The sequence below is a fragment of the Stegodyphus dumicola genome, chromosome 1 (genome assembly GCF_044657685.1).
Source record: "Stegodyphus dumicola isolate Sdum_Otavi_A_Nest chromosome 1, ASM4465768v1".
In the NCBI taxonomy this organism is placed as follows: Eukaryota; Metazoa; Arthropoda; class Arachnida; order Araneae; family Eresidae; genus Stegodyphus; species Stegodyphus dumicola.
This window is the reverse complement of record NC_140768.1, coordinates 276,341,661-276,364,546: the sequence shown is the minus strand read 5'-3', so window position 1 is coordinate 276,364,546 and position 22,886 is coordinate 276,341,661. Positions and strand designations below refer to the sequence as shown.

At 34.0% G+C, this 22,886-nt stretch overlaps 1 protein-coding gene across 2 annotated transcripts in view; it reads left to right on the top strand.

The window, feature by feature from the left end:
• Window positions 1-22,886, top strand: part of Tbp (TATA binding protein) — a 70,741-nt gene that overhangs the window by 23,683 nt on the left and 24,172 nt on the right. Inside the window, exons 2-6 of one of the 2 annotated variants that reach the window (XR_015038409.1) lie at window positions 5,808-5,932; window positions 7,412-7,591; window positions 7,791-7,854; window positions 12,545-12,648; window positions 20,505-20,679. Coding sequence is in view for 1 of the 2 variants with exons in the window: in XM_085807238.1 (XP_085663364.1) it covers window positions 5,808-5,932; window positions 7,412-7,591; window positions 7,791-7,854; window positions 12,545-12,648 (473 nt within the window). In the remaining variant the exon portion in view is untranslated. The remainder of the gene's footprint in view (window positions 1-5,807; window positions 5,933-7,411; window positions 7,592-7,790; window positions 7,855-12,544; window positions 12,649-20,504; window positions 20,680-22,886) is intronic. The other variant, XM_085807238.1, reaches the window with a different exon arrangement.

Below are 22,886 nucleotides of genomic sequence, written 5' to 3'. Positions count from 1 at the left end.
CCCATGCCATTGTCTGAGGCATCGGTTTGTATAATAAACCTTTTATCAAAATCGGGAACATACAGAATTGGTTTCTTGCATAGCAACTCTTTTAAATTTTTAAAAGCTTTGTCACATATTTCAGACCATTGTATATTTCCTTTTTTTGTTACCCCCTTCAAAGCGTCCGTGAGGGGTGAAGCAATTTCCGAAAATCTCGGTATGTACTGGCGATAATACCCTACCAGTCCTAAGAAAGCACGTACTTCTGTTTTGGTTTTAGGTGTAGGATACTCCTTTACAGCCAGGATCTTTACTTCATCCGGGGTTCGTTGTCCTTGTCCCACAACATGGCCTAGGTATCTCACTTGATCTTGTGCAAATTTACATTTTGATGGTTTTAGTCGTAAATTTGCTTTCTGTATTCTCTCTAGAACAGAAGTTAAGTTTTTAAGGTGCTCTTCCCAGTTTTCTGAGTAAATGACAATGTCATCTAGGTATGGTACAGCGAAACCTTCGCATCCAGCCAGGACTTTAGTCATAACTTTGCTAAAAATATATGGGGCATTTTTTAATCCAAAGGGTAAACGTAGAGGCCTGAAACTTCCAAAACTAGTTACAAACGTTGCATATCTTTGGGCTCTTTCTGTTAACGGAATTTGCCAGTAGCCTCTAGATAAATCTAATAGGGTAATATATTTTGCTTTTGCTACAGTTTCGATACGTTCTTCAATATTAGGCAAAGGATAGTATTCAGTTTTAGTAACAGCATTAAGTTTACGATAATCAATACAAGGCTGAGGATCCAAGATCGAGCATTTTCTGTATTTCCTTTTTGAGAATTTCAGTCTGTCGGGGTGACAGTCTGTATGGCTTTATTTGTATTGGTTCGTTATTTAATAGCTCAATATCGTGACAAACTAAGTTTGTTAGTCCAGGATTATTTGAAAAACAACCAGAATATTTCCATAAAATCTTTCGTAAATCTTCTATTTGCTCGGATTTCAACCTTTTCTCGAGTTCATTCTCCTCTATGATGTCCGAGAAATTTAATATACTTGGATTGGAAGGTAAACGAGGAATGTCCATTTCTAAGTCTCCTTCCACTTCAGTTATCATATCAATCATTTCTGGTCTTTTGTAATATGGTTTAAGCATGTTAATGTGATATACTTGATTTGGCTCATTTTGTTCCTCGAAACTCACAATATACAGTCAAAAGTCGTTAATTCGGACACCCATAATCCGGAATGATCTATAATCTGGACCTCAAAGCTAAAAACTTTCTGCGCATGCGCCGCGTTGGCACATGCGCACAGGCGTTTTACGCGTGCGCGTAAGACCTTGACTACTGCGCATATGCGTGTGCGCAAGTGCAGAATACGTTTTCGCCTGCGCGTTTAATGTATAACGGACGGTGTAAGCTAAAATTATCTAATTATCTATTTCAGTTAATGTTGCAGATTGCGTTGTTCCTTAATCTAGGAATTGGATCAGGCTTATTATTTTTCGCTGACTGTAAGAGCAATTTTATAAAAGTAAACTTGAACTTTCGATTATGTCAAATAGAATTTCCGATGCTGGAACTTCCAAAGGATCTACAAAACGAAAGTATGTTTCGATGTCCAACAAACAAAAAGTGGAATTGCTGCAAAAAATGGATAAAGACCTGAAGAATGTGACAGAGAGGTTAGTGAAAACGAAAAAATTTCGATTGACAAGTTAGTCGGTATTCTCGGCACAGCAATTAACGGGACTTGAACAGCGGAACTTTGTAACTGAACAAGAAATTATGTTTTTTTATAGAATTAAAGAGAAAGTACTATCACATAAAATGAAGCAACTTAAAGAACTTACATTGAGAGAAATGTTTAATAAAGTAAACAAATAAATATTAAGCTTTTTTTTTTTTGTAAATTTTGATACCCTTTATATCATAATCGTTCTTTATTTCATAAATTACGGTTTCATATTTAATTTTAGAATTTCTGCATGCCATCTTACGAGATTTAAATATATCTATAATCCGGAAAAATCGATAATCCGGAATCGCCGAAGTCCCGACGAGTCCGGAGTAACGACTTTTGACTGTAATTGGTTTCTGAAATTTTCTGCTCTATTTTTCCAGGTCCTTTCCACTGTACTTCTAGTTTATTTTGACGATTCGTTGATAAAACAAGAACTAAATCTCCTCTAGCAAATTCTCTTTTCACTGCGTTTCGATCGTACCATGTTTTCCTCCGTTGTTAAGCTTCTTTCATGTTTTCCACGGCAAGTTCTTGGCATTTCTTCATTCGATTAATAAGTTCGAAAACGTAACTGACAACATTATTACTTTCTTCAATCGGTTCTAGCCACTGCTCATAAAGTAAAGTGACTGGCGTTCGTAGGTTTTTGCCATGAACTAATTCTGCTGGTGTAAAACCAGTGCTTTCATGTGTGACTGTTCTGAGAGCAAAAAGAACTGATGGTAGATAATTCTCCCAATCCGAAGTCGCTCCTATACATACGACTCTTAACACCCTTTTTAGCGTTCTATGGAATCGCTCAGCGGGATTACTCTGCGGATGATACACAGAGCTTCTTACATGTTTAATGCCGAAAAGCTCCAAAAATTCCTCTGTCAAAGCACTGATGAAAGAGGTCCCCTGATCTGTTTGGATCACTTTTGGGAAACCCATACGACTGAAAATCTGTAAGAAAGCATCAATCACAGATGGCGAAGAAATGTCTGTCACCGCTACAGCATCTGGATATTTGGACGACATACACAGAGCTGTAATAATATATTTTTTTCCAGTCTTCGAAATAGGTAGCGGACCAACGGCATCGGCATTTATTTTAGTGAATATTTCGGAAATTACTGGTACTAATGTCATTGGAGCCTTCTTTTTGTCATTTCCTTTTCCAGCACGCTGACAAGCATCACAGGTTCTTACAAAATCTTCAGTTTCTTTGTAACACCTCGTTCAGTAAAAATATCTAGCAAGTCTGTCTTTGGTGTTTTTGACACCCAAATGACCAGAAGTTCCTTCGTGGCACATCTTTATAATTGACGGCTTGAGTTTTTCAGGTATAACGACAAGCTGTCTTTCAAAGCCCATTTTATCCGTCGTTTTTTTAACTAAAAGTTCTTTTCCTGTCAGACTATAGTTCTCATTTTTGCATGTACCTTCTTTAACTTCTTGGATGATTTTAGACAGTTCCTTATCAGCAAGCTGAAGTTGTGCAATTTCTTCTGAGTCAATTTTTACCAGTTTCATGAGAGCTTCATCTTCCGTATTTAGTTCCGGTAAATTATCTTCTTCTTCAAAAACATCTCTGGATGCTTTATTTTCTTCCTTCATCGGTTCCAAGAGCTTCTCTTTTCCTTTGAGCTCTAGTAGAGACAGCATTAACCTGGTGAGGACAACTATCAGGCTCCTTTCCTTGTTTATTCAACAGTGCAAAAGTTCGATTGCCTAATAAATACCTTCCTTTGTCGAGTTCATTTCTAATAATGGCAGCCTTAGTTATTACTCGCCCAAGATCGCAATTTAGTTCGATCTCAGCCAATGGTAAACAGGTTGGATTCAAGTCTAATGGCTGTTGCACTCACACATTTTCACCTGTCAGCATTTCGGCGTGATGTATTTGCGTCAAACTATATCAATACTAGCACCTGAATCCCTTAATATAGGAATTTTATGACCATTTACGTAACCCATACCAGTATAAGGTAATAGAAATTTATCCTCTGGTTTTGCACTAATTCTGTTAAGATTAGCAGGAGATTCAGTACTATTCTTAAGTTTTGGACATTGGGGCCTTAAATGTTGATAGGACCCACACTGATAGCATTGTGGCGTCTTTCGTTTTTCATATTTATCATCTGGACGTGGACTTCTAGGTCTATGAAACAAGCTTTGCATATTAAATCCTGATGACATTTTGTTTTCAGTTTTATTTTTATTATCTGAACTCAATTTACCTTGAGTTAGTGCATTGTATCTTTCTTTCTGCCTATCCACTACAGGCTTTTTTTTAAAGTTTCCACAAACGTTTTCATAGGCATCAAGTTTTTCAGCTAATTTTTTAGATGAAATCATCTCTACCCACTCATCAAGAAAATGATCTCGAATTTCAGGAGGAACTCGACGCTTAAGTTGGTCAATCACCATCAAATCTAGCAACTGATCAAAAGTCTTAACTCCTAGACCAGTCACCCATTCCTTGCAATAATTTTCTATTTCATAATTGAAATCCACCCATGTGGATTCGGTACTCTTTTGATGTTTCATAAATTTCTGCCTAAACTTTTCCGGGCTTAGTTTAAACCGTCTTAACAATAAATTCTTCACGTGTTCATAGTCTTTAGCTTTATCGGAGGATTCTCTAGCTATTAACTGGGTTACTTCGTAAGGAAGTAGTCCTAGTAAATGAGATACAAATTCTTCTTTATCAATTTTAGCCCATTCTGCTTGCCTTTCAAACAATAGCAAATATAGACTGATATCTCCTTTCTTGTCATCGAATTTCTGCATAAGGTGACGCAGCTCCGTTTTCGGCCGGATCTGTCCGGTATTTTGAGACTTTGTCTCTGCTTCAAGTCTTAATCTCTCTAATTCATACTGTTCTTACCTTCTCCGCTCTTCCGCTTCTTCCTGTCTCCTACGTTCTTCTCTTTCTCTTTCCTCCCTCTCTTTCCGTTCTTCTCTTTCCTCCCTCTCTTTCCGTTCTTCTCTTTCCTCCCTCTCTTTCCATTCTTCCCTTTCCTCCCTCACTTTCCGTTCTTCTATTATTGTGTCTAAGACTCCTTTGACGAATACTTCATCATAATCTCTACTTTCAACAATTTTCTGTTTTAAATCGACTATTTTCAAATCTGCAGTCACATGAACTCCCAGTTCAGCCGCGAGATTTTGCAAATCTTCCTTACGAGCTCATCCTAAGTAAGACATTGTTTCTATGTTTAAAATTAACGAACACTGTTTTCTTTATATTTCCTCAAAATAGCTCAATTCAATTACTTTAATTAATTAATGCAGTCAGGAATCACGAAATTAATTGCACTTTGTTAAGTACGTATACCTCAAAAATGAAATATTTAAATTATATGAAGTTCACTCTCTCTACCACATTAATTGTGATTAAAATAAGAATAATAACATAGAGCAATATATATATCTACCGTCTGCACAACTAAAATGAATATTAAATATAATATCAAAAACGGTAATAAAATAAGACAATTTAATATTAACAGGAAATAATCTGGTATCGCTAATATTGCGTTCAGTGATGAACTAATAAAATAAAGCAATTCTATATGAACAGGAAGTAATAATCTGGTATCACTAATATTATGTTCAGTGATGAACTAATAAAATAAAAATACGCACGATTATTCGATCTTGGTCGGTGCCTCCAATATAATTAAGACTGTGATGCTTCTTTGGCAATATGAAGCAACTCCAATGATGGAACACAGCAATAACTTTTATTTAACACTAAAAAAAATGGCGACATACAAACAAGAAGAGAAAACATATTCTATCATTTAAAAATAAATTACATTCTTCGTGCGAGAGTCGCACGAGGCACTCGAGTCTGGTTTCAAAAATTGCCATTCATAAATACCTTAATGTTCATCTATTTAAATTATTTAAATTACAAGATTTTAATATTATTTAAATCTGTTACAACCGTGAATTTATTTTTTCATAGATTTTTAAATAGCCAAAATAAAGTTGCTGTTTTCCCTAATTTTAAGTTTAGTAACTATTCATAATATTTATAATATTATAGTATTAAATGTGAGTGAATATATAATTTTATATTTTTAATAGCCTGTTGGTGCTCATATTCCTGGTATTTCTGGGGGTTTATTTCCCAGCACGCCTGGTGGTCCTATGACACCTATGACTCCTATTACACCTTCATCTGCAGATCCTGGTATTGTTCCTCAACTTCAGTGAGTAATTTTTCTGTATAAAAGCACTCTCAAAAAATTAAAAAGTAATGTTTGAAAAATGTTCCCCCCCCATGGCATGTGTTGGTTTAAGAGCACTTTTTAAAAATCACAAAACAATTTATTTGCATTAATATATTTCATTGCATAATACTGCTGATTGTCAACTTTTATCAGATGATTAAAATCTTCAATTGTAATCAGTTTTTGATTTTTAAAAGTAGTATATTTTATGTTGCATATTAGCTAGTAAAAAAAAAAAAAAAAAAAATAGTCACTAAATTTTCAAAAAAAAAAAAAATGTATGTTAATATTAATTTATTAATTATACTGCTCAAATTTAAATCTTGGTCACTACAATATTCCATCACATTAGAAAACTTCATGAGCACATACTTAACTAGAGCAATGGAAGCACAATAAATGTCAATTGTTCTCCTGTATTGCTAACATTATTGTCGAGTTTGTCTACATTGTTTAGCCAGCATATGTTCATGAGCAGGTAACATGTGATGCTTGCATGTAAATGACACTTAAAAAACTTTAGAATATTCACACTGGGGTGGCATACAGTAGGAATGTTATATAGGTTGGCATGATGAGTATTATATTTACCAATTTGAGTTGCCATTTTTTTCATTATCCATGTATGCATGAATTACATACCTACATGCATGTAAACCTGAGTGACAAATTGTGCAGTTATTATGCTTTGGACCTTTGGCTGGAGTAGTTGCAGATTACAATTGGAGGAGCTTTCTTTCAAACAAGTTCTGTCACAGATGCTGAGTGGGTATTGTGGTGGAACAGTAAAGATCAGCAGATTTGTGAGCAAGATAGTTAGTGGATACAACTTGGTTATAACAAAACATAGTAATGGTATATAAAAGTATGCTGTACTTTTGACAGACATTTCCAAATTATTCAACTTCTAGTTTTGTCGATTTGAAGTGATTATCCTGCTCTTCCAATTTCATATTCCCAATCTACTTTCTTTTATTTGGGGTTACCTGCAGGAGAAAGTTTCTGTACATCATTTGCAGAATTAAAGGTTGTCATCAGCTCAGAAGTACATGCTGTTTCACAGGATTTTCCTCATTGTCTTGAACAATGACTCGAAGCAAAAGGAACATTTAAAGGACATTATTTAAGGCATACTTATGTTTGCATTATCTATATCGTATACTGCACTGAATACCTATATGCATAGTGTTATTTCATAAACTTACTACAAGTACCACATTAAGTTACTGCAAGCAGTCATCATCTTTCTGTTATTTGAAACCAATGGATACAACATGCATCAACTAGTATAATAAACAGTTCTGACGATATAATTTCATTATTTTGGGTATATTTGTTTTTAGATAGCACATAGTTATTAATATTGTAATGCTGTTAACATTATGTTAGCAGTTACAGAATTTTATTATGGCTTATTGCACAGAGATGCATTGTTTAAATCCTAATTTTTCTATACAGGAACATAGTCTCAACTGTAAATTTGGGCTGTAAACTAGATTTAAAGAAAATAGCTCTTCACGCAAGAAATGCTGAGTACAATCCTAAGCGTTTTGCTGCTGTAATCATGCGTATTAGAGAGCCAAGAACAACTGCTCTCATATTCAGCTCAGGCAAAATGGTCTGCACTGGTGCCAAGAGGTAAAGACATTTATTATTGTCATTCATATTGAAATTAATGCACATTTTAGCTTTTAAGTTATTACTTTTTTGTTTTAGTACTCTAATTTTCTTCCATATTGCAATTTTTGTATAAAATGCAAGGAATATGTGTTGATAATTGTTAAAAACATTTTGAGTGTATTAACAGTTGTGTATCATTAATATTTTGCATTTGCAGTGAAGAACAGTCCAGACTGGCTGCAAGAAAATATGCAAGAATTGTACAGAAGTTAGGTTTTGAGGTATTTTTGTTTTTATATTATATGATATTTAATGAAGAAAAACTCTATATTTTATTTTAACTCTTGAATCTGAACCTAAATATATTTTCTCTTTTATTTTTTGTTGGGTTTTGTACTGTCTTGCCAGAAAATTTTAAACTAAAGTAGCAACAGAAGACTACAAAATTGCAAATGACGTCAGAGATCACATGATTTTGTGACGTCATAGTTATGCATACCCACATGACCTCTGACGTCCTCACAAATTTACCATCTATTGGTTCTAAGTTACAAACTGTATTCGATTCTTAGTCTCTTTAATTACTGGGCCCACAATAGCTCAGCAAAACTCATAATTAAAAATAAATCACTTTACCCAAGAACTCAAAAATGGACTGTATATGAAAATTTATTAATTACTCAAAAAGCCGCATAGTTAGTTTACATCTCTCGACGGCATCTCAGAACACCCTCAAAACTCAAATCAAAATGAACACAAGGTTGCGCTATAAACAAACATCAGCGTCATCTCTTTAGAACACAAAATATTATACATCTTTTCACAGATGGTGCCTCTGGCATCAACAATTACGTATCTTGGCTTTAACGAAAATTTTAAAACTATATTGCTCATTTTCAAATGTTTGAATATCCATTTCTTTTTAATTCTCATTTAATTTAGGTTTCTATTTTTAAATTAATTTGCGGATTTCCATTCTTAAGAGATTCCTCGTGTTTAGACTGTTAGCACTTTTGTATTAAATTTTTTGAATTGGCTCTTAATTTCAAAAATCCCCCCCCCCCGTAATTGTGAACAATTAATTAAGGAAGCCTTGTACCCTTAATTAAGGAATGCTTTTTAGTTTTCCGTTCTGTGTGGTGGATCTAATCCACCACACAGAAAGCCTTGTTTTTTCACTGTTAAATTTATTTGTGTTGTTATTTAGAAAAATGCTGTTGTTTTTATTTTTAAGTCACATGAATTGCTTAGTTCTTAGCAATATTATAATCTGGAGTATGAATTTCATTTCTTTCTCTGTTTGGGTACCCAGTATATGGTGCACAAGCTTGAGGTGGTTAACTAACTTAAAAAAAAATGCATGTGAAGGAGGAAAGTGGTGAGAGGTCCCGAAGCATTTTTTAAAAAATTCTTTCCACTTATTTTACTTCCTTTACCCCTTTCTCGTTATACTGGTGTCAGGCTATGCAGCCTTGTAAAGGAAAGCCCACATGTAAACAAGATTGCCAGATGCCAACTTCTATACTAAAATTTTAATAATACTAGTTTGTTAAAAGTTGCAAATTTACGAAAAATTGCACAATCTAGGAACACTGGTTCTGTATTGTAAAAAGTGTTAAATATTCTGTCGTTTAAATATTTGATCTATTTTGTCTGATTTAAAAGTCTGGTTATACTCATTTTTTGTTTTGTCTTATTTATCATACACTTGAAATTTCTTTGTACGAAAATATATTGCTTCATCCAAAATAAAATCTAAATTTGGTTTTTAATTTTATAAAAGAAACTATTTTGTTTTAAATTTGTTTCTAGGAATAAATATTTTAAATTACTTTGTATAGTTTCTTTATCGTATAGATGATTCTTCTGTATGAAAAGTTAAACAAAATGTGTGATGAGTTCTATACATTTTTCTTAAGATGAATATTTTTACGATGTTGTGATGAATATTTTTATGACTATGAATAGCCAAAATTTAAATAATCTAATAATTATTGATTGATAAATTTTATGTATCATTCTTTTACTTTTTTATTTATTTATTTTTGTTCATCATGCTCTTGAATGTGCTTATTCTAGAACAATTTGTCAAACTTTTTATTTCTCTCCCTTTCCTCTTTTAAGTCCCTTTCCTCTCCTAAGTTGGAAGTCCATTTTTTTCTATCCCTTTGTGAAAGAAATATAAATGCAATAAAGAATTTTATAAACGTTAAAACCAAAACTGTTCAAACAAGCAATACCCCAATTCCAAAAATCAATGAAATTCAAAGAAAAAAGAATTCCATAGAAGAGGAATTCAATCAACTCCAGTGCCATTTCGTCAGCAGGAGGAACACTGAAATCAACTGAAATCTCTCTTCCAAAAAAATCCTATCCAGAATTAGCTCCTGAACCATTTCAATTAATTTTAATTATAATAGTTCACCTGAAAATTCTGGCCCCTGCTCAAAGCAAGGAAAAAACAAAGTAAATTGTAATTAAAATCTTGTTCTTTAATTAAAGAGAATTAATTATATTCAAAGAATTGAAAACATAAGTGAAATAATAAAATACTTTAGTGAAATATTCAAATCAAACGTTTACCTTTAAGAAAATGCACATATTCCAAAGAATTTAAAACGTAAGCTAAATTATAAAACTTTAGTGAAAAGACTTAAATAAAAATACAAGAAGTAATTGAAAACTTCGAGTACTTTCATTTAGAACACAATCAAAACTATGAATAAGATCGTTACAGTATTACGTTTAGGTTTGCAAATTTGGCTTCATTGGTGAAACTAAAATACTGTGGCGAGAAAGTAATCGCTTAAAAGACTAAAAATTGGAACAAAAGATAAAATTTTGAAACCAGAAGATAAACTTTCTAATACTTCTATTAAAATTTTAATTTTGGAAAAGAAAAAGATTACTAATTAAAATGAAATTTAAGTAAATTCTGACTCCCCTTTTTTAATATATATAACAAAAAGGGAATAAAAAAGGTCAAAAAGCTCAAAACTTTAATTAAATTTTGGAATCAATTATTCTTTAAAATTAGTAGATTCAAAAAGGGTGCTCAAAAAGTTTTAATAATAATTTTGTAGAAATGAGTAGAAAAATCCATAAAGTTGAATTTTAGATTAAAATTAAAAAAAAAAAAATATATATATATATTTAAAATTACAGAAAAAGGCAAAAGAAAGCTTGAAAAAGGAAGTAAAGGAACTATTGTTAAAAAAGTAAAGACAGTTTACTTTTTTGGCAATAGTTCAAAATGGCAAACCTAAACGTCAGTAGTGTAACGATCTTATTCATAGTTTCGATTGTGTTCTAAATGAAAATGAAGTTTTTAATTACTTCTTAGGAATTTTTATTTGTCTTTTCACTAAAGTATTATAATTTTACGTACGTTTTAAATTCTTTGGATTATGTGCTCTTAGTTTAAAAGGTAAAATTTTGATTTGAATTTTGCACTAAAGTATTTTATCATGTCACTTACATTTTCAATTCCTTGAATAGAATTATCCCAGGTTCATATGTATTGCAGTTAATTATTATCCCAAGAAAACTCGGGCAAAGCAGAATTTGTCAATACGATTTGTTTTATCACGGTTTTACTCGGCCTGGAGGAAATGAAAATAAATATTCAGCTTTTATTGGTAGTTCGGCAAGTTTCGTTGGTTTCGCGGTTCTTTTGGCAGGACTGGTCACGTGTTTTCCATATTGTCTAGTATACATCGGCTTGTGGATGAGTAATATATAAAGAATTAAAAAAGTAAAATAATGGCGATGATGCAAGATAGCGAAAGCAATGATTTTTCAGTTAATGATTATAACCTCAAGGCATTTTCCAGATGTTATTCCTGCTATTGAAAAAAAATCAAATCCAATGAGACAGTGTTCTCTGTGCTCCCATAAAAGAGATTCCAGAGGTAAGCCAGTAAGAAAGGAGACAAGATACCAGTGTATAGAATGTTAGGTATCACTTTGTGTTGTCCCTTGTTTCACAAACTCTCATACGATGATTAATATTTAATTTTTTTTATTTGCCCGAGATAACTCGGAATAGTAAACTAATATTAAAACTAAATGCTTTTACACCTGTAAAAAATTAAAAATTCAACTTAAAACCTACATATTTTGTTTTGTTTCATTTTCTTGTATTTAATAATAAAATAAAATAATGTGATGATTTTTTGCAATTTTTTTCAAAAAAAAATGTTAAATGAAAAAAAATGGAAGCGGTTAAAATGATTTGAAAGTAGGAACAATGTGACTTTTTTCCGCTTATGCACAATGTAAAAAGGTAAGAAGGAATAGACTTTTTTTTTCTGCTCCCTCCGTAATGGAAGGGAAAGGAAAATAGGTTGCCATATATTAAAAAGTTCGCCAAGCGAAATTATTCTTGGCACAAACTGAAAAATTGGAGCAAGATAAATTTTTGAATTTTTTCGTAAATTTCACACCAAATTTCACAAAATTTAATATTTAGGCATAATTTAAGTTGTCGAATCGAAATATAGGAAAAAATTGGTATGTTATTTCAGAAAAGTTCCCATTTTGTGTCAAAATACCTATGTTAGAACATTGCTATATATACATCTAATATATATCCTAAGTCATGCTTTCGAGCCATGAGAAACACAATTTGAATTTCGTCAATTGGCACATTAGAACGGGAGATATAAAACTGTCCCCCTCTTTTTTTGCGTAGTGTGCATTTATGCAACAGTGCATATCATAAATTTAAGATGTGTTCATGCTATGTTAATTTTAAGAGTCTGTAAGCTGTGATACATTATTTAAATTATTTGAAAGAAAGTTTAGTTTTTGGATTTGAGATAACTCTAAAATTGGCCATAGTTAGCCTTTGTGATGGATTTCTGTATTGGCTATAACAGGTAAAATAATTTCCGCTTTTCATTGCTAGAAATAGAAATTACTGTTACTGTAATTTTTAAAAATGTCGTAATGCTGTGTATTTCCTTATAGGCCAAATTTCTGGATTTCAAAATACAGAATATGGTTGGTAGCTGTGATGTAAAATTTCCCATTAGATTAGAAGGCTTGGTTTTAACACATAGTCAATTTTCAAGGTAAGATTGCTAGTATAAAACTGTTACTGCAAATTAATAACTCAAGAAGCTTATTAACTTAATATATGTTTTCTTTGTAATTTGTAATATAATGAAAACAAGGAGTTATAGATTGCTTTACACTGATGAGCCAAAACATTAGATCATACCCATGTTTTTCAATGAACTTGTCTGGATGACGTGGAGGGCACAGGATTAAGAGGGAATGATATTTAATTGCTGCTTGGAGAAGGTAAGGAATAATTCTTGCACTTAGTTTTGTGAGTGATGGGAAAGGCTGCTGATCTAAGTGAATTTGATAGGAGCAGATTGTAATGTTTGAAGACTTGGAACAAGTATCTCCAAAACTGTATGACTTTTAGGGTGTTCAGGATCTGTCAATGTTAGTATTTATGCAGAGTGGATGAATGGCAGTGAAACCAGCAGTAGCACATTAAGGGAAGCGGTTAAAAGTGAAACCAGCAGTAGCACACTAAGGGAAGCAGTGTTGGACGTCCGTGCATCTTCAAAGAGAAAGGATGTTGGAGACTTGTCCCGCTAGATACAACAAAATCGGCGCTAGACAGTGGCTCAGCTGACTACCCAATACAGTGCAGGTCCAAGTGCAAGTATTTTGGAACACAATTCAATGGACACTGTTGGGATATGGGACTGTGCAGCAGATGTCCAACACATGTGCCTCTGTTGACCTTCAGCGGCCGAGCGGTAAAGTCGCTGAACACTGGTAGTTCGGTCCGAGGTTCGAATCCAGCGAACGGGCTGGCTGCATGGGTGTTTTCGTGGTTTTCCCCATGTGTAACGTGTATACGAGCCAATTTCCCTTAGAAAGTCCTCCACGAAGGCATCCCTCCCCTTAGGCAGATAGCCTTAGTGTGCTTTGCCATAATTAAATACACCAAATACACCAACGCCTCTGTTGACCAAGCATTATTGTCAGCTATTGCCTGCAGTGGGCCTGGGAACATCGAGACTGGACTGTGGATAAAGGGAAGACAGTTGCTTGATTGGATGAATTTGAATTTCTCATTCATTATGTCCTTGGGCGTGTCAGGGTACAGTTGCTCACGGCCCTGTACAGTAGATCATACACAGGCTGGTGGTGGTGGTATGCTTTGGGGGAAATTCTCATAGATGGCTCTAGGACCCTTAGTTGTGGTATAACAGACTATGAAAGCTACAGACTATCTGCAGTTATGACCATAACAGTTATGAACATATCTATCAACAGTTATGAACGTAACTGTGGATCATTTGCACCCTTACATTGCATCTGTCTTCCCAACTGGAAATGGAATCTTCCAGCTGGACGATGCCCCATGTCACAAGACTTAAATTACATTAGAGTGGCTTGAGTAGCATAAGGATGAATTCCAGTTAATAACCTGGCCACCTAACTCGTCGGATCTTAACCTGATAGATCACATTTGAATGTGTGGCAGCTCGGAACTCAAGCACCACCATGTCAGAATATCTGGACTTCGTGTGACTGCTGCTGAGACATTTGATACAACCTGTCTCAGTCATTTACCAAGAATTTGTGGCGTCCATTGCCAAGGCGAGTTGCAGCTGTTTTGCAAGCCAAAGATAGTGCAGCGTGTTATTAAGTTGGTAGTCATAATGTTTTGGCTCCTTCAGTGTATGTACATTTACTATCTTTTCATTCACCTCCCATAGTATGTGCAATATTTACTCTAATATGAAATCTTTCTCGCAATATTTTTTGTTTTAAAATATGTTAAGTTCTTATAACTAAGCATTTTTATAAATGAAATTGTAGAATGAGAAGTATGTTATTTAGGTAAAATACTGGATTTAACTTGGTGTACTTTTGTTTTTAAACAAAACCATATGCTCATTAAATATTCAACTGTGTTTTTATTTCTTAAAATTTAACTGAAAATATGAAAAAGGTCTTTTTTCATTTCAAGTAAATGTGACACAGCATCCGTTGCATCTTAACCTCACTGGTTAATAAAATCAGCTGCTTATTACTTTCAGATTTCCAGGAACCAAAACAAGTGCATGTTAATCAATAGCAAAGCTGGCATTTATGAAACTCGTCTCTGACCCATATTAAATTCAAATTGGGAAAAGACTGATTCTTCAGTACCAGCATATTTTACTTATGCTTAACAAAGCTTTTCGTAGTTTCATTTAATGTATTGTGAACTGTGGGTTTATTGTTCAGGTTATGCAATGCTTCAAAAAATGGGTTGAACTGAAATTTTTATCTCACCTCCCCTGTCCCTGTACCTGTGAGACTCTGTTCTCAGAGTTTCTTTTTTGTCCACACTGGAATCAACCCTCTGACTGCTCCATTTGTGGACCGAAATCGCTTCAAAAATTGTGCAATTTTTTTTTTCATATTTTAAATCTATATATTGGAGGATCTATATACTGGAGAATTGAAAAATGCACTTTTCTTTCTAGAAAATATTTTTTGTATAGATTTTTATCATGAGAAACTAAGTTAGCAGAAAAACCAATTTCAGGTGTTATCAAAGGGGGAATAAATCAATAAACAAATAAATAAATAAAAATAAAAATATATAAAAAAAATTTAAAGAATAAAAAATTTCAGTTGAATTAGTTAATTTATATTTATTGCATAATATAAAAAAGTAAAATGTATAAAATTTAAGAAAATATGAAGCACTGAGAAAAAATACCTTAGAAATGCAGTTTAGTATGATAGAGTTCAAAACAGGGTTCAAGGCAAAGTCCAACTTCACAGTCTTCGCACCGGATTCAATAAATCTAATTAATTAAATAATCAAGATAATTGCTGAATGTTTTATAGCAGTTATTTTTGTAAGAAAAATGCGGCAAAAAGTTGTAGATGTTCCATGGTGAGGCAAGATAAAGTGATGTGATAAAGTTTATATAAAATATATAAATGTTATTTAACACATCAATAATAACATTCCAATGAGAAGGGAAATTCCCGCTTCATGCACACCGCGCTCTGCTCACCATCTGCCGCTCATCCCAGGCAGGCATGCGCAGAACTCACAAAACTTCATACGGTGTTTCTATGGCAACACCACAGAGTATCTCCCCAGTGAGGGAGACCGAAAGATACACAAAAAAATATATCGAATTTATATTATACAATGATAAATGTGAAGGTAAAAGGTACAATATAAAACACATAATAAATTAAACTGCATAATGAAATATTGAATAAATAACAATATATATAAGTTATATATAGTAGGTGGTAGACAGATGTTGAGGGAATTTGTCATGTCGTCCAAATTTTATGATAGTTTTAGGAACATGTGGCATGGTAAATTTCAATGTGTCTGTCTTATTGGAAGGTTTAGTGTTAGGGACAAAGGTTTTATCACTAATGAAAAATGCAGGTTTGAGCCGATCAATTGAAACAGTTTGATTTTTACTGTGCACAGAGATGATAAGGTTTTATCATATCGCTCAATGACTGGATGAGGACTGGATGAGCTCAATGACTGGATGAGGAGTATGGTTGTTGAAAAGGAGGCTTGCTTGAGTCAATTCTCAAATAAACATGAGAGCATGATTTTAAAGATGGATGAATGTGGATAGGCTCTGAACAGTGTTTTGATGTTGCGATGGGAATCAGAGATTGATGATAAATCGTAAACGATTTACATATGTTGGTGTTGGGGATGGCGGAGAAAGCTGATCTTAGCACAAAATATCCGAAAGCAGTCTTAAGGTTGTACCGTAGACTAACTCAGAACAAGTTGCTTGGATGTCGTCTTTGACGACCAATACCCAAAAGTATAAGAGGTAACGATTCTGTCCAGCGAGGATTTTCTTGCGATTTTATGCTGTTTTTCAGTTGGCGATGGAAACGTTCAATGATTCCATTTGATTGAGGTCTATAGGCAGTGGTACGGATACGATGAGTGCCTAGCAGGTTCGTGAACTCCCTGAAAAGATGCGATTCAAAGTTCCAACCATGGTCAGTAGTGATAGTGGAAGGAAATCCAAAATGAGCTATCCATCCACTAATTAGAGCTTTATAAGTTGTTTCAGCCGACATATTAGATGTGGGAATTACTTCCGGCCATCACGTGAAGCGATCGATTATGGTCAAACAATACTGATAACTTTATAGGTAATGGGCCAATAAAATCTATGTGAATATGAGAAAATCTGGCATCAGGAAGTAAAAATGTCGAAATGGGTGATTTCGTATACTTGTGTATCTTGGAACGTTGACATTTCTCACAAGCGTTCACAGAGTTTTTGATAAAAGTGTGCATGTTTACATTTAACATAACGTCTGCCAAACATAACGTCTGCATATCAATTTAGAAATGGCAGATATACCTGAATGCGAAAGGTTGTGAATACTTTGGAAGATGATAGGTCTAAATGAAAAGGGAATGAAAGGACGAAGGACATTAGTTTGGCAGTCACAATAGAGATAAATATCTTCAAGTGGAAATACTGTTTGGAGAGCTTCAAAGAAGATTTAGAAGTTAGTAATTGTTGTAGTTCATAGTCTGTGAGTTGTGCTGAGGCTAACTGTTTGAAATCCAGAATAGGTAAGTGAGAAACAGAATCTACCTCTCTTCGGGAGAGTGCGTTAGCAATAACATTTTTCCTACCTTTAACATATTTTATATCAGTGGAAAATTGAGAGATATAGTCAAGGTGTCTCAGTTGTTGAGGAGAGCACTTTTCTGCTTTTTTCTGAAAGCCAATGTTAGTGGTTTTTGGTCGGTAAATATGATAAAGTTGTGGCCTTCTAACATGTGCCAAAATTTCCTGATAGACTCATATATTGTCAGAAGTTCATGGTCAACTGTTATTCAGTTTTAAAGAAAGAAATGCTATTGGCTCCCATTGACCATTTTGGAGTTGCATGAGAGAGCTGCCAATAGCAACATCAGATGCATCGGTTCAAAGACGTAGTTGAGCACCAGGGATGTCTTAAGAGGGTAGCTTTTGTAAGAGCTTCTGTAGCTGCTAAAAATGCCTTTTCGGCATCCTCAGACCACAGAAGAGGATTTTCAGTCTTCTTAGTTGGACGGAATGATTTCTTTTTGTTAGAATGGCCTTTGAGAAGCTTAATTAAAGGTGACAAAATGTGCGCTGCATGTGGCACAAATCTGCGATAAAAATTGAATAGGTCAAGAAATCTGCGAAGCTGTGTTAAGCTTGTTGGTCTAGGAAATTTAGAAATGGCATCAACTTGATCTCGAATGGGAGAAATACCTTCTTTAGAGACTTTATATCCTAAGAAATCTAAGGTAGGAACTCCAATTGTACACTTTGAGGGTTTGATTGCTAAACCGTAATGATCTAATCTTTGAAAGAGAGCTCGTAGATTCTTAATATGCTCTTTGTGGCTTTTTGAGGCAATCAAAATATCATCAATAAATGCATATACACCGGTTAAACCTCTCATCACCTTATCAGTAAACCTTTGAAAAGTGCAAACCAAATTGCATCCGAGTACTCTCGAAAAGTCCAAATGGTGTGCAGATAGCAGTTTTATGGACATCCTCAGGAGCAATTGGAATTTGATGAAATGCTTTGACTAAATCTACATGGGAGAATATGTCGCACCGATGGAGTTCACTTATGAAATCAACAATGCTAGGGATTGGATATTTGTCCCTTTTAGTCTGAGCATTAAGGGCTCTAAAATCACCAACAGGACGGCAATCATTTATATCTTTTTTTGGGACCATATGCAATGGTGAAGCATAATTGTTGTTGGATGGGCGAATGTGGCCTAAATCTAACAAATGTTGAAATTCCATTTTTGCAATTTTCAAACGATCGGGGGCAAGCCGACGTGGTTTGGCAAAAACGGGAGGGCCAAAAGTTTCAATATAATGCTGAACTGAATGTTTGACAATTTGGTTTTCACAAGGAGTTTGAACAACACGAGGAAATTCATTTAACAACTTAGCATAATGATTATTACAAATTACAGATTTCGCTGAATATATACTAGCAACATGTAAAATACTATAAGAATTTAATATGGTGTAAGTATCGTTTAAGCGATGATTTCTAAGATCTGGTTGTAGGATAAAATAATGTAAAAAAATCTGCACCAATTATAGCAGTTTGAAAATTGCATACATAAAAAGGATAAACAAACTGTTTTCTTCAACCTAAATCTAAAGATAATAACTTTTGTTTATATACATTTATCTTAGTACCATTTGCAGCCAGAAAAGTTTGAATATGAGTAGTCATTTTATTAGATCTTGAAGCTAGAATTAAGGAACAATCATTACCTGTATCGATTAAAAAGTTGATATTGGTTTTGTGATCACAAACAAATAGGTGATGAGAACTAGAAAGGCGTATCTCGCCACTACTCCTTGCCCTGGAAATTTCCCTGAAAATTGCAGGATGGAGTACACTTTTTTGTTCTAGAAGCAAATTTTTTGGGGTACCAACATAGATCACTTTTTGCAGAGGATTTCTCACGATTTGTTGCATGATGAAAATTAAGATTACGGAAATGACTTCTTGAACGTTGTAAAAATGCAACTTCCTTGCGAAGCAATTTTATCTCTTTAAGCAGTTCAGAGTTCGGTGTAACACTAGATGATGCACAAGAATCAGAAAATACGCTTACCTGAGCAGATGACACTTCCATTATTTTATCCGCTATTTTAGTCAGGAGGGTTGGTTGGTTGGTATGGAGCCGTCTGAAATGATGATATCCCTCATGGTCATAGCGATGTCGGGAGGTAAATGCACCACACAGTGTTTATACTTGGTTCTGGATTCTGTTATAGCCTTTGGAACTGCTAATTCAAAAGTAGATTCCACCATCGTGAACCATAAAGATGGATCAGAAGGAATGAAAGGAGGTATTTTCACTGCTGATATTTCATCCATTGTTGGTGATATTTTTGTTTACTTCCGTTTTCATATTTTGTCTAAATTCCAAGAAACGATCAAAAGATGTGCGTTGTCCAGCGTCGGTCACCAATGTAGATATTCCATGGTGAGGCAAGACACAAGTATAAAATATATAAACTTTATTTAACACATTAATAATAACATTTCGATGAGAAGGGAAATTGCCGCTTCATGCACACCGCTCTCTCCTCACCATCCGTCGCTCATCCCAGGCGGGCATGCACAGAACTCACAAAACTTCGTACGGTGTTTCCATGGCAACACCACAAAGTGAAGTTTGAATGGTAATAGCACATGCCTTCAAATGCCGCAATTTAGTGGACAGCTGACGATATCTGTTGGCCAAAATGTAAACTAAACGTCTAATACTGTATATAATTTATTTCAATGGTTAAACGGGGAAACAACAGAATGTGCTCCTCAATAAAGGAACAAAAAACACATGCCTGCTGAAATCGCGGGATGAGCAGACTTTGCTACATTTGAGTTGCCCGTGGAAATTGCGGGATGAGCAGCCAGAGGGTTAAGTGGGGCAAAATTTCCATATCTTAAGGTTAAAAAGAAAAAAAAAAAAAAAGTATAGGGATATTGTAAATGAGTGAGGGTTCCTTTTTGATTACCAACTGATAGGAGGTGGAAGTGTAACTTCCGTATGTTTACAAAGATTCATAAAACAACTTATGAAATGCTTCTAAGCATTATCATACATCAAGAGTCTTTGTATGAAGAGAAATTGTCTGCTGTAGACTTAAACAAAAAGGGGGAGCATTGGTCATGCCTGTAATCACTAAGTGGCAGATTGACAAAACATAGAGCAATCTTTCTTCTAGCTAGAAACATAAATTTTGAAATTGAATAAATTGCTGGAAGAAGCATTTATAAAAATTGTTATATGCTTAATTTGTAGCATGTTGAAATGCGAAGTGAAAAGACTTAAGCCATAAATTCTAATATTCAACCTTTAATTTTAGGGCATTATAAAAGCTTTGAAATGTCATTGCAGAAAAGATGTTCAGTAAATAGTGAACAGAACTGAATTTTGTGCAAATGCAACCTCTTCAAAAGAGATAAGTTGCAGAAAAGATGTTCAGTAAATAGTGAACAGAACTCAATTTTGTGAAAATGCAACCTCTTCAAAAGAGATAAGTAAGTCGATATATCTGCTAGAAGCCATGCATATTTTAGTCAGTGTAGGGTTTAATCTCTTAAAATCAGTCAAATACTGTTTTAAAAAATAACTTTTATGTTGAAAAAGCCTCAGAGGAGTTGCGAAATGTAGCTAATTTTTCAGATATTGGTGAGAGAATTTATGGGGATTCATTTTTAGAATATGTGTCAGTTCACAATAGTATTGAGATAATGTGTATAAAAACTGACTATAAAAAGTGTTATGAAAGAACTGCAGAAAGTGACAGCAAAAGTGATAGAGAAAAAAAGTAGTGGTCTTCTGTCATAAATCAAATCTAGAAAAGCAAAGATGCTGATCAGAAAGCTAGCAACACTTTTATGAAATTGAGAATACAATTGAAAAACTGTTGCTAAACAATATGGAAGAAATACAGATAGAATAGTTGTTTATGAGAGATAAAATTTCATCAATAATGTAATTATGAGAATATTTTTATAAAAAATTTAAAAATGAATATGAAAATTGCATAAATAGTTTTAGTATTAATTTTTTATTGTTATTTTAGGATTAATAATTAAATTGTTAATTATTGTTTTACTTGAAAAATTTAAAACTGATATCACAGTTTGCAATACTTAAATCACTATTTATTAAACTCAGCCACTTAATAAACTCAAATATGTTTGGAACAGGAGTGGTTTTAATAAGCAGAAAGTACTTTAATATATAATTTTATAAATTGAGTCTTGATTTGTGGACTAGAATGAAGAATTGAATACGAGAAGTTAATACTTAAAAGGTGAGGCATCTAAAGAAAAAAAAAATCAGTCCATTAATTTGCGTAGGCAGTTGCCCTAAAGATTCATGGATACTGTAAATTTTTGCATCTACAAGCTACATATATGTAATATATTTTTTATATACAAGGTCCATTTTAAGTATCTCCTGTATATCTGTTGGACTGCTGCAGCTATAGTCATAAAAGTGATGTCTGGGTACAGTAAAGTGGCCATACACTACTAGATGAGACAACTTACAGCACCACCTAGTGGAAAATGGCAGAGTTAACATTCCTGTCTCAAAAACTGTATGAAATAGGAGGAAAAAATTGAATTACAAAGTTGTAGAGCATTATCAATTTAGTACAGAATTATGTCTTGTGCATATGAATGCTAAGAAACAGAACACTGAAAATGTACACTAGTTTCTTCACTATTTCTGAAACTGTTATGTCTCAAAACTTGAACGAAAGGAAAAAAGATTATGTTTTGAATGAAAAACAAGCCCACATTGCGGTACAGTGGTATCATTTGTAATTCAGAGTCGAGAGGACTCTGGCTCAGATCTCAGATTCTTGTACTGATTGTCTTTACAAACACAGTACACAATATGCAGATCATGTACAGTTGTGTCACAAAGCACATCATCTCAATGCAACTTGAGCTTGGTGTGCAAAATTTGTGCGTTATACAAACATGGTCATGAATTAATTTTTAAAAAAGGATTATCGTAAGATGGTTCTACTTTATGGTGAATGTGGGTGCAAGGCACGATTGGCAGCATGGTTGTATCTGCAACTTTTTCGTACAAGTCAACATCCTTCACACAAAGCCATTCCATAGGCTATGAAACATATAAGAGAGATAGCCTATGTGACTAGCCAACTACTTAGCTGAAGGTAGGGCACAACAGGTAAGTACAACAGAAAGATGCATTATCATAATGCTCTTATGTATCTGAAGAGCAGCCCAAAAGAGATAAGTGAAAACTGTAGTCTCTCAAAAAGTCGAGTTTGGGAAAATTCTTAATGAATTATGTGGTTATCCATACTGGGCAACATGTCATCAGGCATTATTGAATGGGATGTCGAGAGACATTTTGCATGGTGAAACTTTCTCATGAACCATATTGAGAGCCCAGCCAACATTCTTGGCATATATAATGTGGATGGAGGAGGAAAAGGCATGCTTTGCACAGAATGAAATGTACAGTAGGCAGAACACCCATTACTGGGCACTGGAAAATCTATCATGTTCTGCCGACGTTCTACATCAAGTATGGTTTTCGATTGATGTTTATGAATTGATTGCTGGTGAATTGGCAATAACAGGCTAATCGGCCCAATAGTTTACCAGGTATTTTACTCAATATATTACCAGGGTACATTAATGGCCACACAATAGTTAGAGCTTCTGCGAGATGTAAACCTGATTTTGTTGAGAAC